At 39.9% G+C, this 13,309-nt stretch overlaps 2 protein-coding genes across 3 annotated transcripts in view; both read left to right on the forward strand.

Moving 5' to 3' along the window:
• The window catches only part of BNIP2 (BCL2 interacting protein 2), a 39,156-nt gene extending 35,937 nt beyond the window's left edge, over window positions 1–3,219 (forward strand). Inside the window, exon 10 of the mRNA XM_027765921.1 lies at window positions 3,146–3,219. Within this exon, the coding sequence (XP_027621722.1) occupies window positions 3,146–3,164 (19 nt within the window). The 3' untranslated portion in view covers window positions 3,165–3,219. The remainder of the gene's footprint in view (window positions 1–3,145) is intronic.
• On the forward strand, window positions 3,146–13,309 carry GTF2A2 (general transcription factor IIA subunit 2). 2 transcript variants are annotated; one of them, XR_003546818.1, is made up of 5 exons: window positions 3,146–3,266; window positions 4,374–4,478; window positions 7,980–8,106; window positions 12,278–12,411; window positions 13,279–13,309. XR_003546818.1 is itself a non-coding variant. In XM_027765927.1 (4 exons), the coding sequence occupies exons 1-4, from the start codon at window positions 3,195–3,197 to the stop codon at window positions 13,302–13,304; spliced, it is 330 nt and encodes a 109-aa protein (XP_027621728.1). In that variant the 5' UTR covers window positions 3,146–3,194; the 3' UTR covers window positions 13,305–13,309. The 2 variants fall into 2 exon arrangements, 1 of the variants encoding a protein (XP_027621728.1); XM_027765927.1 differs by lacking the exon at window positions 12,278–12,411.

The raw sequence follows: 13,309 nt of genomic DNA on the forward strand, positions 1-13,309 counted from the left end.
TCTGTCTCTTTTTTTTTTTTTTTTTTTTTTTTGAGAGAGAGAGATTTTTGCTATAGGGCGTGCGCGCTCGCCAGAAAGGGAGAAATCACCCCCCAGGGCAGATGGCCACGCCACAATCCCTTCTCCTCCATTCTCCTCTTGGGATCTTGGGCACGCACGCACATGTGCCTGGCGTGAGTTTAAACCACCAGGTTCGGGAATTGAACCGCAGTCGACTACGTGGGAGTCCAGCAACATAGCCGTTACGCCAACTGCTGGTCCCGGGCTTTTACTACGTCTTAAGGAAAGGAGAGTTACAGTTGAGGAGCCAAGGCTGTCGGAATGCCTGCTGGTCCTTCACAATACCTGGTGGTTTCATTGGCCTGTCGTTAATCCTGGTGCCAGCCATTGAGGGATGTGCCAGTCTGTATGTCTGAAGGCAGACGCTTAAAAAAACAAAAGTCAGCCATCCTGGGGCCAGCTACCTTGAGAAAAGCGGGAGAAAAGAAAGAAGATGGAAAACAGTGCCTGAAGCTCTTGGACAGTTTTCATTGTACCCGTGTGATTAAAATGCTTAAGGGACCCAGGGGTGCTCTTGGGTTTTCCCTGTCATTTGTCCTCAGTACTTTGATACCACCACCGAAGTATCTGCACTCAGCAGATACCTGCCGAATACCTGCTGCAGTCTTGTTCTAGGTGATAACTGTGTACCTGAACAAAAGTCCCTGTCTTCATGGATTGTTTCAGTAAATGGAGACAAAGTAAGCTTATATATATTATTTTCAGTTATTGATCTGAAGGAAAATAAAGCAGAATAAAGAAGGAAGATACTGGGGCGTTGGAAAAGTCATGACATATTTTCTGTTTCTCTGCAAAACTTGTCATGACTTTTCCAACACCCTAAAAATTCTTTCCGTAGGTTGATCACAGAAAGTGATGTTGGAGCAGAGATCTGAATCAAATGAGGGAGTGAACTGTGTAGGTATCTGGGGAGAACATTCTCCGCAAAAAGAACAGCCAGTGCCAAAGCCCTCAAGCAAGTAATGCTGCCTGTCGCGGAACAGCAGGGAACCAGTGTTTTAGGGGAGCAGAGCGGTAAGGGATGGGAGGCAAAGCTAAGGGCAGGAGCAGAGTGGGGGCCCAGGTCAGGTAGTCCTTGCAGACCACGGTAGGACTGTGTTTGTCTCTGAGATCGGATGCTGCTGTTGGTGGTTTTGAGTCGATGCATGGCATGATTTGCCTACTGTTTTAAAGTCTTGGTGTGGCTGCTGTGGGGATGAGAGTTGCGGAGGGATGTGCAAGGATTAAAACAGGGAGGCCATTTAATTTTCGTGACAGATGAAGTTGCCAGAGTGACGGCAGTAAAGGTGGCAGAAGTTGCTCGATTCTGGCTCCATTTATCAGTAGAAAGGACTGGGTGTCCATTAAGAGGGAAAAGAAGTTAATGTTGACTCTCAGGTTTTGGGGCTGTGTTAACTGGAAGACCCCACTTGCTGTTTACCGAGGTGGGCAAAACTGCGGACAGAGTAGGTTTGGAGAGGTAGTATCAGGAATTAGGCTTTTGACAAATTCAATTCGAGTTGTCGATGTGATACCTTTATCAAGAGTCAAGAAGGCAGTCATATGCGGGTACAAAGTGAGGAGTGGGGGACATCAGCTGATGAAGATTCAGTTACCTATTTATCAAGGTATTTAAATAGGGGCCTGGGTGAGGTAAATGAAGGAAATGAAGCTATTGGAGTAGAGAAGATCTGAGCAAGCCTAGGGCCATTCAGTAGTTAGAGGTCAGGGAGCCGAGGAGGAACTAGCGAGATAATGAGAAATGTAGTGATATCCAGTCTGGTAGGAGGAGAGAACTGAAAGCAGGGTCCCAAAAGCCAAAGAAAGTTTTCAGGAGGGCAGATACCAGGTGCCGAGTGTGCAGTGCGAAGACTGACTGTTGTTTGTGCTGCAGTTTACGTGTCTTCCTGCCCAGCCTAGGCTGAAAGTACATTGGGTCAGGATTTGATACCTGACCTGTGGTGAAGCTCAGAAAATGTGTGTGTGGATTCTGCAGAGTTGCCACCAAGTCACACGCCCCCTTTCCTGCTCACAAGCCTTCTGAGGCTTCCCAGTGCCTGCACCTCTCCAGCGGAATCAGAATCCATGCCATCTCCTTCTGCCTCCTCTCTATTCCTGTCAGTTCTCCCACAGTCCTGATTATTTCATCGTCCCGTGCCTTTATTTCGTCCTGTCAGCCTCGGAGGACTTTCCTCTGCTTAGCTGAAGTCTTGCTTGAAGAATCAGTGAGCCATTCCACTCAGTCCGCAGGTGGCCTCCCAGGTGCACAGTGTGCGTCTCTAACAGAGTTCTTTTTGATACTGAATTAAGCCGCCTGCTGAGTCTGGTTCCCTCTCTAGAGTATGCACTTTTAGGATTGGAGTAGATCTTTATTCATCTTCCTCTCTCTGGTACCCAACACAGTGCCTTGGTAGGCACTCTAAATCTTGAATTCTAAGAGAACAGGAAGATAGCAGGGCAGGAAATGTGAACCGAACATTGTCTGGATCAGTGACAACTTCAAATAGAAAGGATAGTTCATGGAAAATTCTAGACTAAGTCAGAAGGCAGACTTTTTTTTTTTTTCCTGGAGAGGTTTTTGCCATAGGGCGCATGCACTCACCGGGCAGAGACAGAGAGAGACAAAGCGAGAAATCACCCCCCCAGGGGGGTTGGCCATGCTGCAATCCCTTCTCCATTCTCCTCTCGGGGGCACACACACACACACACACACACGCACGCACGCACGCACGCACCCAGTGTGAGTTTTAAGCCACCAGGTCCGGGATGCGAACCACGATCGACTACATGGGGGTCCAGCAACATAGCCATTACGCTAACTGCTGGTCCCAGAAGGCAGACTTTTGAAAGAAATTGTAAAGATACATGTTTTAATAAATATTGGCATCTGTACTGTGGAAAGGAGTATAAATACCTGTGTGTCAAGAATCAGAAAAAATAACTAGAAAACCTTTTTTTAACTATTCTTTGTCATTTTTATTATATAGTAATGTGTAATTACTAAGAATTCTAGTGGTTCTTTATTAGAATGTATGGAGTAGACTATATATTACATGCTTAATTAAAATGTTACAATATGATTTTTTATTTTATTTAAAAATTTTAGGATATCAATGCAGGCCTGAGTAAGAAAAACAGTATCTTCTTCCTAAGCCATGGCATATCAGTTATACAGAAATACCACCTTGGGGAACAGTCTTCAGGAGAGCCTAGATGAGCTCATACAGGTAGGAGACCAAAATCAAGCATTTTTATTTAGATGGGCCTAAAATAATTTTTGTCACAACCTTTATCCCAGGCAGAGATCCGAGGGAAAATAGTTTAGACTGTTTGATCCAGCAGGTCAGTATTATTAACTGATAAATTACCTCAAATTCCTATTTATCACACCGTTCTGACAACCGGACACAAAATACAATGATGAAGGAATGATACTGAATATATCTAAATTTTTTAAAAATTTTGTTAAACATAAAAGTTGAGATTGTCAGTTTTCCTTCCCTTTTTCATCATATTTAGGAGAGAGGCAAATTCTATGTAGCATTAAGATAATTCTCTCAAACTTAAAAGTTTTTGAGATTTAAATTCAAATTTTGAGTTTATATTCCAGTTTTAAGAGAATTAACCTTTTTATTTAAACCTCTCAACGAAGAACATAATAAATATTTCTTTTTTGATATCCGTTACGGGCTTCAGTAAGATTTCATTGTTTTGTTTTGTTTTTTAGCTTTTGCTATAGGACGCATGCACTCACCAAGAGACTGAGAGGGAAAGTGAGAAATCACGTCCTAAGGGAAATGGCATTGCTGTAATTACCCTTCTCCGTTCTCCTCTAAGGAGTTTGGGCACACACGTACACACGCCTGTTGTAATTTTCAAGCCACAGGGTCCAGCACTTGAATAATGGTTGGTCACGTGGGAGTCAAGTGCCTTAATTACCACACCACCTGCTGGCCCAATTTCTTTTTTCTTTCTTTTTTTTTTTTTAAATATAGACCTTATCCTTTTTAAAAAAGGAAACTTGGTTCCTTGACTTGTTGAACACCTTTTCCCAGCCACTGTGGAAAAAAAAATAATAATAAGAGTTATTCTGACTTGATAATGTCACTTACTTACATACTTTCTTTTCAAAATTATGTTTCTGGAAAATAATGCAAAAGATACACGCATACTTTACATCTTTGTTGCCAATTATGGCAAAGAGGGATAAGGAATTCTATTTCAGGGGCCGCGGTTAATCTCAGTCAAATTGTAGATGAGCTAATTTTTTTGTTTGTTTTATTTTATGTTTAATGCCTTCCTTAAGAGGATTTCTGACCTTTGCTTTTTCTCAGTCTCAACAGATTACCCCCCAACTTGCCCTTCAAGTTCTACTTCAGTTTGATAAGGCTATAAATTCAGCATTGGCTCAGAGGGTCAGGAACAGAGTCAATTTCAGGGTAAGGATATTTTCCTAAATTTAGACGCCTGCACCAATTGTTATAGCAGTGTTTTAAGATCCCTACATGCTTAATAATTAGGAGATGGCTTAATCGAGTTTTGGTTAAAAAACTTGTTTTGTAACAACTAAATTATACCTTACTTTTAAAAGTAACTGTACATTAAGTTCATACAGTTAATGTAAGATGCAAAGTTGTTTTTAGATTTTTATTCTATTGCTTTACAAGTCAGCTTGAGTATGTTTGGCTACCTTCCTTAAAGAGTTACTGAAATTTCAAACGCTTGAAGCTTTACCTGCAAGGTTGAAGTTAAGTGACAGAGTAATCTCTAAGGTTCAGTTAATGTTTTTCAAACTGATTGTCACTCATTCTAAGGAAGTACAGAGTTGCTTCTAACTATTTCAGATAACCTAGCTTAAAAAAAAATAAAGCCTGAGTTGTGGTACATTGCACTGCTTATTGAACATCATGACTGTTCCAGTACCTTGGTCTCCTTAGAGTCATTTATACTTAGAACAGTTATCCAAAGCTAAACAAAATGATCTCTCTCGATTTCATGGTCAATGTGGACAAAGGGCCCTTTGAAAGAATCATGGTGGATTAGAAATAATTTTACCACATTATGATATTGATGGAGACATGTAATATTCTGGTATATAATGATGCTTGGTTATCTTATTACATTTATGTTTTATTATAGGGCACAGTCATAAGATATAAATTAAAATATTTAAAATGTGGGACCAGCAGATGGCATAATGGCTGTGTCACTGGACTCCCATGTAGTCGACCGCGGTTCGGGTCCCGGACCCGGTGGCTACAAATCGCACGCTGGTCTCGTGTGTGTGTTTTTCCAAGATCCCCAGAGGAGAATGGAGGAGAAGGGATTGTGGCGTGACCATCCCCCTGGAGGGGGGGTGGTGATTTCTCGCTTTCTATCTCTTTGGCAAGTACATACACTGCTAAGCAAAAATCTCCCTTCAGATATAAAAAAGGTTTATTAAAATATATAAAAATAGGGGACCAGCAGTTAGCATAATGGCTATGTCACTGGACTCCCATGTAGTCGACCGCGGTTCAGGTCCTGCGGCTTAAACTTACGCTGGGTGCATGCGTGCCCAAGTTTCCGAGAGGAGAAGGGAGGAGAAGGGGTTGCAGCGTGGCCATCCCTCCTGGGGGGTGATTTCTTGCTTTCTTTCTCTCTGTGTCTCTCTGTCTTTCTGGTGAGCGCACACGTCCTATAGCGAAAATCTCTCAAAAAAAAATGTATGAAAATATATGAGAAGAACTTATACATTATATAGGTTATGAAAAAAAACCTGTACGCTACGCAACTTCATGATGCCAGAAATGAACGTCGAGTTTGGCATTTAGTGGTTTAGACTTCAAAGGATCAGACTAAAGCAAAGAGCACCTCTCATTTGTAAATATGTTTTTGCATTTATTATTCTGTCTTTTTCACTTGACATTATGTCATAAGTGATTTTCCATGTATTAATCTCAAGTTATTTTTTTGCTGAGTTTGTTATATCATTGTGTTTTTTTCTCTTTTGAAATCTATACTTTTCTTAAAACCACATTGATCACCTTTCCTGCTCTGGCTATCATTTAATTGCTGGTGTTTCTTTTTTTTCTTTGGAGAGGTTTTTGCTATAGGGCGCGTGCACTCGCCAGACAGACAGAGACAGAGAGACAGAAAGCGAGAAATCACCCCCCAATCGCCACGCTGCAATCCCTTCTCCATTGGATCTCGGGATCTTGGGCACACACGCTGGGTATGAATTTAAGCCACCGGGTCCGGGACTCAAACCATGATTAACTACATAGGAGTCCAGCGACATAGCCATTACACTAACTGCTGGTCCCAATTGCTGGTGTTTCTTAAGGCTATCTAGGCTCTCCACATATTCCCCTTGAGTGTTCTCCGACCCCATGATATGCTCAAGTTTCTGTTCTTTCTCCTACACTGCTTATTGCACATCGTGGCTTAGCTATGTCTCAGACTCAGTAAGTTCCAAATGTAACTTTCCTCCCAGACCAGCTTTTTTTCTGCTCCATTGTCACTCAAGTCAGAAACTTAATAGTTAGCAAGTGTAGGTAGATTTATCTGTGTGTACCCTATACCCTACCTATTGTTGCCAAGTCCTGTCAGTTCTACCTTTTAAAATCTCTCTGTTGGTCCCCTCATGGACTATAGTAAAGCCACTTTTCACCTCTGATTCAGCTCCCTAAGAGAGATCAGCTTCTTAGCTGGTCGTCCTGCCTTCAGTTACAGTCCCCTGTAATTCATTGTTCGTATCATCACCAAAAATACAAAGCAGATCATGTGACTCCTCTGCTTAAAATCCATCACAGACTCCCCAATACCATAGTTTGGATAGGGCAAAGGCTTTGCAAGGTTCTCCATGGCTTCCTTAACCTTAAGACTTCCTAACATACTGTGTTTTCTGGAATCTACAACCTCATTCCAAGTTGTATCTTCCTATCTACTGTCCCACTTCCCCCTTAATATAACTCCTACTCATTCCTCAGATCTCAGCTTAAACTTCACTCTGAAAGCAGCTTCCTCTGCCGGTGTCCTCCACTTTGATTCCCCCACTGAATACCCACTGTGCCCAGTAACTTAACTGTCACAGCACTGTTACACGAAGACTTCCTCGTTTCAGTGATTGCCCTGCTAGGCTAAGCTCACCAGTGATAGGGACCAGTGCTTTCTCTCGTGTTCTCAGAGCCCAGAGCAGTAATGTACACTGTCTAGTACACAGTAATTGCTCGTATTTGTTGAACTCAATAACCATTCCTAGTCATCATAGTTTTCCTTAATCATTCTCTTTGACAGGCTGCTTAGATTGAATCCAGTTTTTGCTGTTACAGATAATACTATAAGGAGCATTTTTGTGCTTTGTGCTTTTTTTTTAAAAAAAATTCAATATTTTAGGCATTTAAATGTTCTGTGCTAATTTCGTATGTGCATGTGTGTATATCTCTGGTTTTGATCATATTCTGTTAGTCTCTGTCCTTACACTTTCACCACATTCTTTGAGGAAATTTCTTTTTAATGTTCAAGTGTAACTTTGGATGCAAATTTGTTTAATGTTCTAGGAAATCCCTAGATTTCCTACAGAATAAAATAGGTAGCTTTTTATAAGTGTTTACATAAAAATGTAGTGAACCTTCATAATTTAGCCACATGAGGGCAGTAGAAATACAAATTCAAGTTTTTATTCAGTTTTGTTTTGCAAGTAATTTGCAGGTACTTTTAAAGTCCTAAAAATAGTCTCTTAACTAAAATATTTTTGAACTCTTTCTTTTAGCAAATTTATCTAGATTTTCTTTGTTTTGTTTTTAAGTAGGTAGGGTTAAAATTAAGGAAAATCCTAAGCAAGCTAAGCATTAAACACTTAATTATTTTGTACTTGGTAGCTAAGTTCTCTTAAGTTATTTTGGAGGAAAGTGAGGGAAAAATGGCTTGATGGTATGTCTAAATGTTTTGTCTTAAAGGGCTCTCTAAACACGTACAGATTCTGTGATAACGTGTGGACTTTCGTATTGAATGATGTTGAATTCAGAGAGGTGACAGAACTGATTAAAGTGGATAAAGTGAAAATTGTAGCCTGCGACGGTAAAAGTAAGTGTTTGCCTAATTACTATAAAAGCAAAGCTACCTGAAATCTTGTTTTTATGAGCCTTTAGGAGATCTGTCTGAAAAGGCAGAGGGGGAAAATGACCACGTGATCAGCTCCTAGTTAGAGACTTGGCTTCTTCACCTGACAGATTCTGAAGTCCTGGTCTCGACCAGTCCTCTTACTGACTTGAGTATACAGATTTCCAAAGACGCAGAGATTACTCACATAGCTTGAATTTGTGTGGTGAAGAAAATAAGCAAATTGGTAAACTTCACTTCCCTATTTCAGATTATCAGACTTTTCACAGCCACCTACTTTAAGGAAATGTGGTTTAATTAACAATTATCCTGTGGTTTTTATATTGCTGGATACCCATACATTTTTAAAATTATTTTAGAGCAGTTCTCAAGTAGTTGTAAGAACAGTCATGATAGTAAATATCTATTTTTCTAATCTATTACATTTCTATAGGTGAATTTTACATAACTGGCCTAGAAAGTTGTTAGGTCCTTAAATGTTTCACAAAGTGTATGTCTCTGGGGCCAGCAGTTGGTGTAATGGCCATGTTGCTAGACTCTCATATAGTCAACAACAGTTTAAGTCCTGGACCTGGTGGCTTAAACTTACGCCGTGTGCGTGTGTGCTTAAGATCTCGAGAGGAGAATGGAGGTGAAGGGATTACGGTGTGGCCATCCCCCCTGGGTGGCGATTTCTTGCTTTCTGTCTCTCTGTCTCTCTCTTGTCTTTCTGGCAAGCGCACATGCCCTATAGCAAAAACCTCTCCAAAAAAAAAAAAAAATGGTGTACCTCTCTGCTTTCTGTTCCATGATTAGTTATTTCCTTTTTGCTAATTGATTTTAAATATATACTTACCTTTACATTACGGTATGAACTACTTGTGCTTAGAGTACCTGTTCCTGAAATTAAATAAGACAAGATTGCTACTCTCCAGAAAGGGAATTTTTGAGAAGCAAGAAAAAGAGGAATATAGAAAGTAATATTCCCACTTCTTGAGTTACGGGTTTTTATATATTTTGGATTTTGAGAGAAATAGCTAATCATTGAAGAAATGTGAATACAGAAAAGCACACACACACAAATCATCTGTAACATGACCCAGAGATAACTTACTGGTTATAATATTTCATAACTTCCTAGTCTTATGTATAGATGTTTTACAGTAATGGGTGCATATGCATAACCAGTCTCTTAAACCCTTTTTCTTTTTTTAAATTTGCCAGAGGGTGTGTGCACTTGCTGGAGAGAGTAAGGGAGCGAGAAAGTATCCCCCACAGGGATTGATCACACCACAATCTCTTCTCCATTTCTCCCTTCTTGTGGCATTTTGGACAGACATGCACATGTACCTAGCATGTTTTTCAAGCCACTGCGTCTTGGACTTGAGCCGTGTGGTCAGCTATGTAAAATCCAGCCACCTTAACCACCATATCACTGGCTGGTCCAAAACCCAATTTTTAATAGTTGCATGAAATTATATAGGTTGATATACCTTATTTGAAGCACTTGAGACCAAAAGTTTTTGGGTTTCAGATTTTTCTCAGATCTTAGAATATGTGCATATGATAATGAGAATGAGATCCAAGTCTAAACACAGAATTCATTTGTTTCACGTATTCCTTGTATGTATAGCCTGAAAATAAGTTTACATAATATTTTTGTATTGCCGTGTTTTGACTGACCTATCACATGAGGTCAGATGTGGTATTTTTCCTTGTAGCATCATGCTAATGTTCAACAAGTTTCAAGTTTTGGAGTGTTTTAAATTTTCAGATTAGAGATGCTCAACCTGTACCTTCAGCCCCTTTTTAGGAAGTTATTCCCTTTGCTGGACTCCCACATAGTCGACTGCAGCTCAAGTCCTGGACCCAGTGACTTAAAACTCACTCTGGGCATGTGCCCAAAATCCCAAGAAGGGATTGCAGTATGGCCATTCCCCCTAGGGGATGATTTCTCATTTTTTGTCTCTCCATCCACCGAACACATGTATAGCAAAAGTCTCCCTCTTAAAAAAAAAAAAAAAAAGAAAGAAAGAAAGAAAGAAAGTATTCCCTTACACCTTACAGATGTCATAAAATCTCTGAAACTAGCAATATTACAAACTGGCCAGAAGGTTAACAGGGAATAATCATTCTAAGAACTTTAGGCAGAGTTGACTTTTAATATAGTCATCAGATACTAGATCTTTTTATTATTATAGCAAAGAACAATGTTATATAATTGCTGGAGGGCATGTAGACTCACCAGAGAGAGACCAGGAAACAGAGAGGAGAGGGAGAAAACACCCCTGCCATGGTCTCATAGCAGCCACTTCTCCTCCACCTCTCTATCATGTCAGACTTCTGAACATAGGTGCACACACATCTGGCATGTTGTTCAGGCCACCAGGGCTAGAACTCAAACCCTAGTTGCCCATGTGAGATTAGTTTCCCTTAAATACCAGTCTACAAGGCTGGCCTAGATCAATGTTACTTTATATTGGCATTATTTTAAGGTCACTTCAAGGTGGTAGCATAAATCATTTCAAGGTGGTGTAATTTCCTGGATCCCCAAATAACATTTTGATAGTTCATATTAATTATAAGAAAAAATATGAAAATAGTTTACAATTAATTTGAACTATTAATGTTATTTTGGAATCCTGAATTTTTACATTTTTATTAGACTATAGAATATAGGCATTAATTTATAATTCCTAGACCTCTATCAAAACAAATTAATGGGGACCAGCAGTTAGCGTAATGGCTATGTCGCTGGACTCCCACGTAGTCAACCGCAGTTCGAGTCCCGGACCCGGTAGCTTAAACTCACGCCAGGCGCGTGTGCCCAAGATCCCGAGAGGAGAACGGAGGAAGAGGGATTGCAGCATGGCCATCCCCCCTGGGGGGTGATTTCTCGCTTTCTGTCTCTCTGTCTCTCTCTGTCTGGCGAGCACACGCACCCTATAGCAAAAACCTCTCCAAAAAAAAAAAATTAATGATGTACACCAGTACAACTTTTATAAGTACATATTTCTAATAATCTATCAAACTGAGTACAAATTTTCCAGTTACTGTGGAGAAACTGAATGGTTTTCTGAACTATTTAAGTTAGCCATTTGAATGGTTGAACCAGAATTAACCAAAAGCAAGGAAATGTTTTGACAGTATTTCATGTTATACTAGCCAATACAAAAATTGTTAAGCTATATATCACTTCCTGGTTCATTGTCTAAATCAAGTGTAACTTGTTAAGGTCTGTAATTTGAATAAATTCCATAACATTTATCTAAAAATGAAAAAGAAAGAAATTGGCTGACTGGTTCAGGGTTTATTTCTGGGTCTCTATTCTGTTCCCGTGGTCTACATGTCTATTTTTCTTCCAATACTTTGCTATTTTGATTATCACAGCTCTGCAATATATTTTGGGGTCAGGAAGTAAAATGCCACCTGCTCCACTCTTTTTGCATAAGATTACTTTGGCAATATGGGATCTTTTTTGATTCCAGGCAGATTCTTTGATAATCTTATCTAGATCTGTGAAAAAAGTCTCTGGCACTTTTATTGAGATTGCATTAAATATGAGGGCTATGTCGCTGGACTCCCACGTAGTCAACCGCAGTTCGAGTCCCGGACCCGGTAGCTTAAACTCACGCCAGGCGCGTGTGCCCAAGATCCCGAGAGGAGAACGGAGGAAGAGGGATTGCAGCATGGCCATCCCCCCTGGGGGGTGATTTCTCGCTTTCTGTCTCTCTGTCTCTCTCTGTCTGGCGAGCACACGCACCCTATAGCAAAAACCTCTCCAAAAAAAAAAAATTAATGATGTACACCAGTACTGTTCGATTAATATGTCCACATATTCCAATAACCACATGTGAATTTTGAGCACTTGAAATGTGGCTAGGGCAACAAGGAACTTAATATTATAATTTTATTATTTAAATCAAATTTAAGTAACCACATGTGGCTGCTGGCCAGTTGCTACTACTGTATTGGACAGCACAGATGTGGACTAGTAGACTGTCCATTTTAGCTATTTGAACCGTATTTAAGAACCTGAATGTCAGTAAAGAAGGCCTATGAGCAAACTCAGTATCAAAGAGCCTTTGTAAGATGTGTATTTAACTTATAGGAGCTCCCACCTGGTGGTCCTTACAGTGAGTTACTCTTGTTACAGATACAGACACGTTGGTTTTCCCAACTTCAGTTGGATGAGAAGTAGCAAATCATCCTTATCTATGGCAGTGGCTTCTGAGGAGCTTCTCCACTTAGGATAGTGTAACAATTGATCTTCAATGAAAACCTTGTCAGGTACTTAAAGGCTTAGGTTCTGTTCCATTTACTCTAGAACAGCAGAAAAGATCTCAAGCTTAGATATTTTCATTTCCAAAACTAAAGTTGGTATCCACAGATAGAAGTAGTTTAAATAATTTAGAAAACACCATTCTTAAGTGGATGGCAGATAAATGAGATGGTACTATTAACTCTAAAAGTCAGCTCTCTTTCTTATTTTTTTTAAAAAGAATTATTTTATTTAACTTTATTTATTTATTTATATTTTATTTTGACCAGAGAGGGACTAGGATGGGGGTTTGGGGGAGGGAGTGAGAGAATAAGTTGCAAGGTTCAGGACTCGAACCATGGTCAGCCATGTGGGAGTCCAGCGCCCTTAACCACCACAACAGCTGGTCCAAAAAGTTAGCTTTCTATAATAAAGTGGCTTCCCAATATAGAAGCAGTGAAAAACGTGGTAATTGCTAAAATTTGGATTTCTCACCAAGAAATATTTTTAAAGACAATTCTTTCCTGAGTATATGTTACGATCCTTTCGTGTGTTAAATTTTTGGGGCAATAAAAGACAACTTTGCCCCAAAAATGTGATTATATAACAGTACATGAAACACAGGTCAGACGATTTGGTTTTTCTCTAGTGTAACTGTGGAGAGCTAAGCATGACTATTTTATCCTTGTTTGAAAGGGAAGTTAATGAAGTTCTCAAGGTGTTTCCATAATCAACTTCCCTCTTCAACCTTGCCTTATTCTTTTTTCCCACCCCTCAAAACCACTAGCACAATTAGTTCCTGTTTTCTTTTTCTAAAGATATTCTTAAAAATATTTAAATTTACAACTAAGCTGTTTCTTGAATTTAATTCTTTTTTTTTTCCATCTCTTTCCTAGACACGGGCTCCAATACTACAGAATGAATAGG

The sequence above is a fragment of the Tupaia chinensis genome, unplaced genomic scaffold (genome assembly GCF_000334495.1).
Source record: "Tupaia chinensis unplaced genomic scaffold, TupChi_1.0 Scaffold000063_1, whole genome shotgun sequence".
NCBI classification, from domain to species: Eukaryota; Metazoa; Chordata; class Mammalia; order Scandentia; family Tupaiidae; genus Tupaia; species Tupaia belangeri.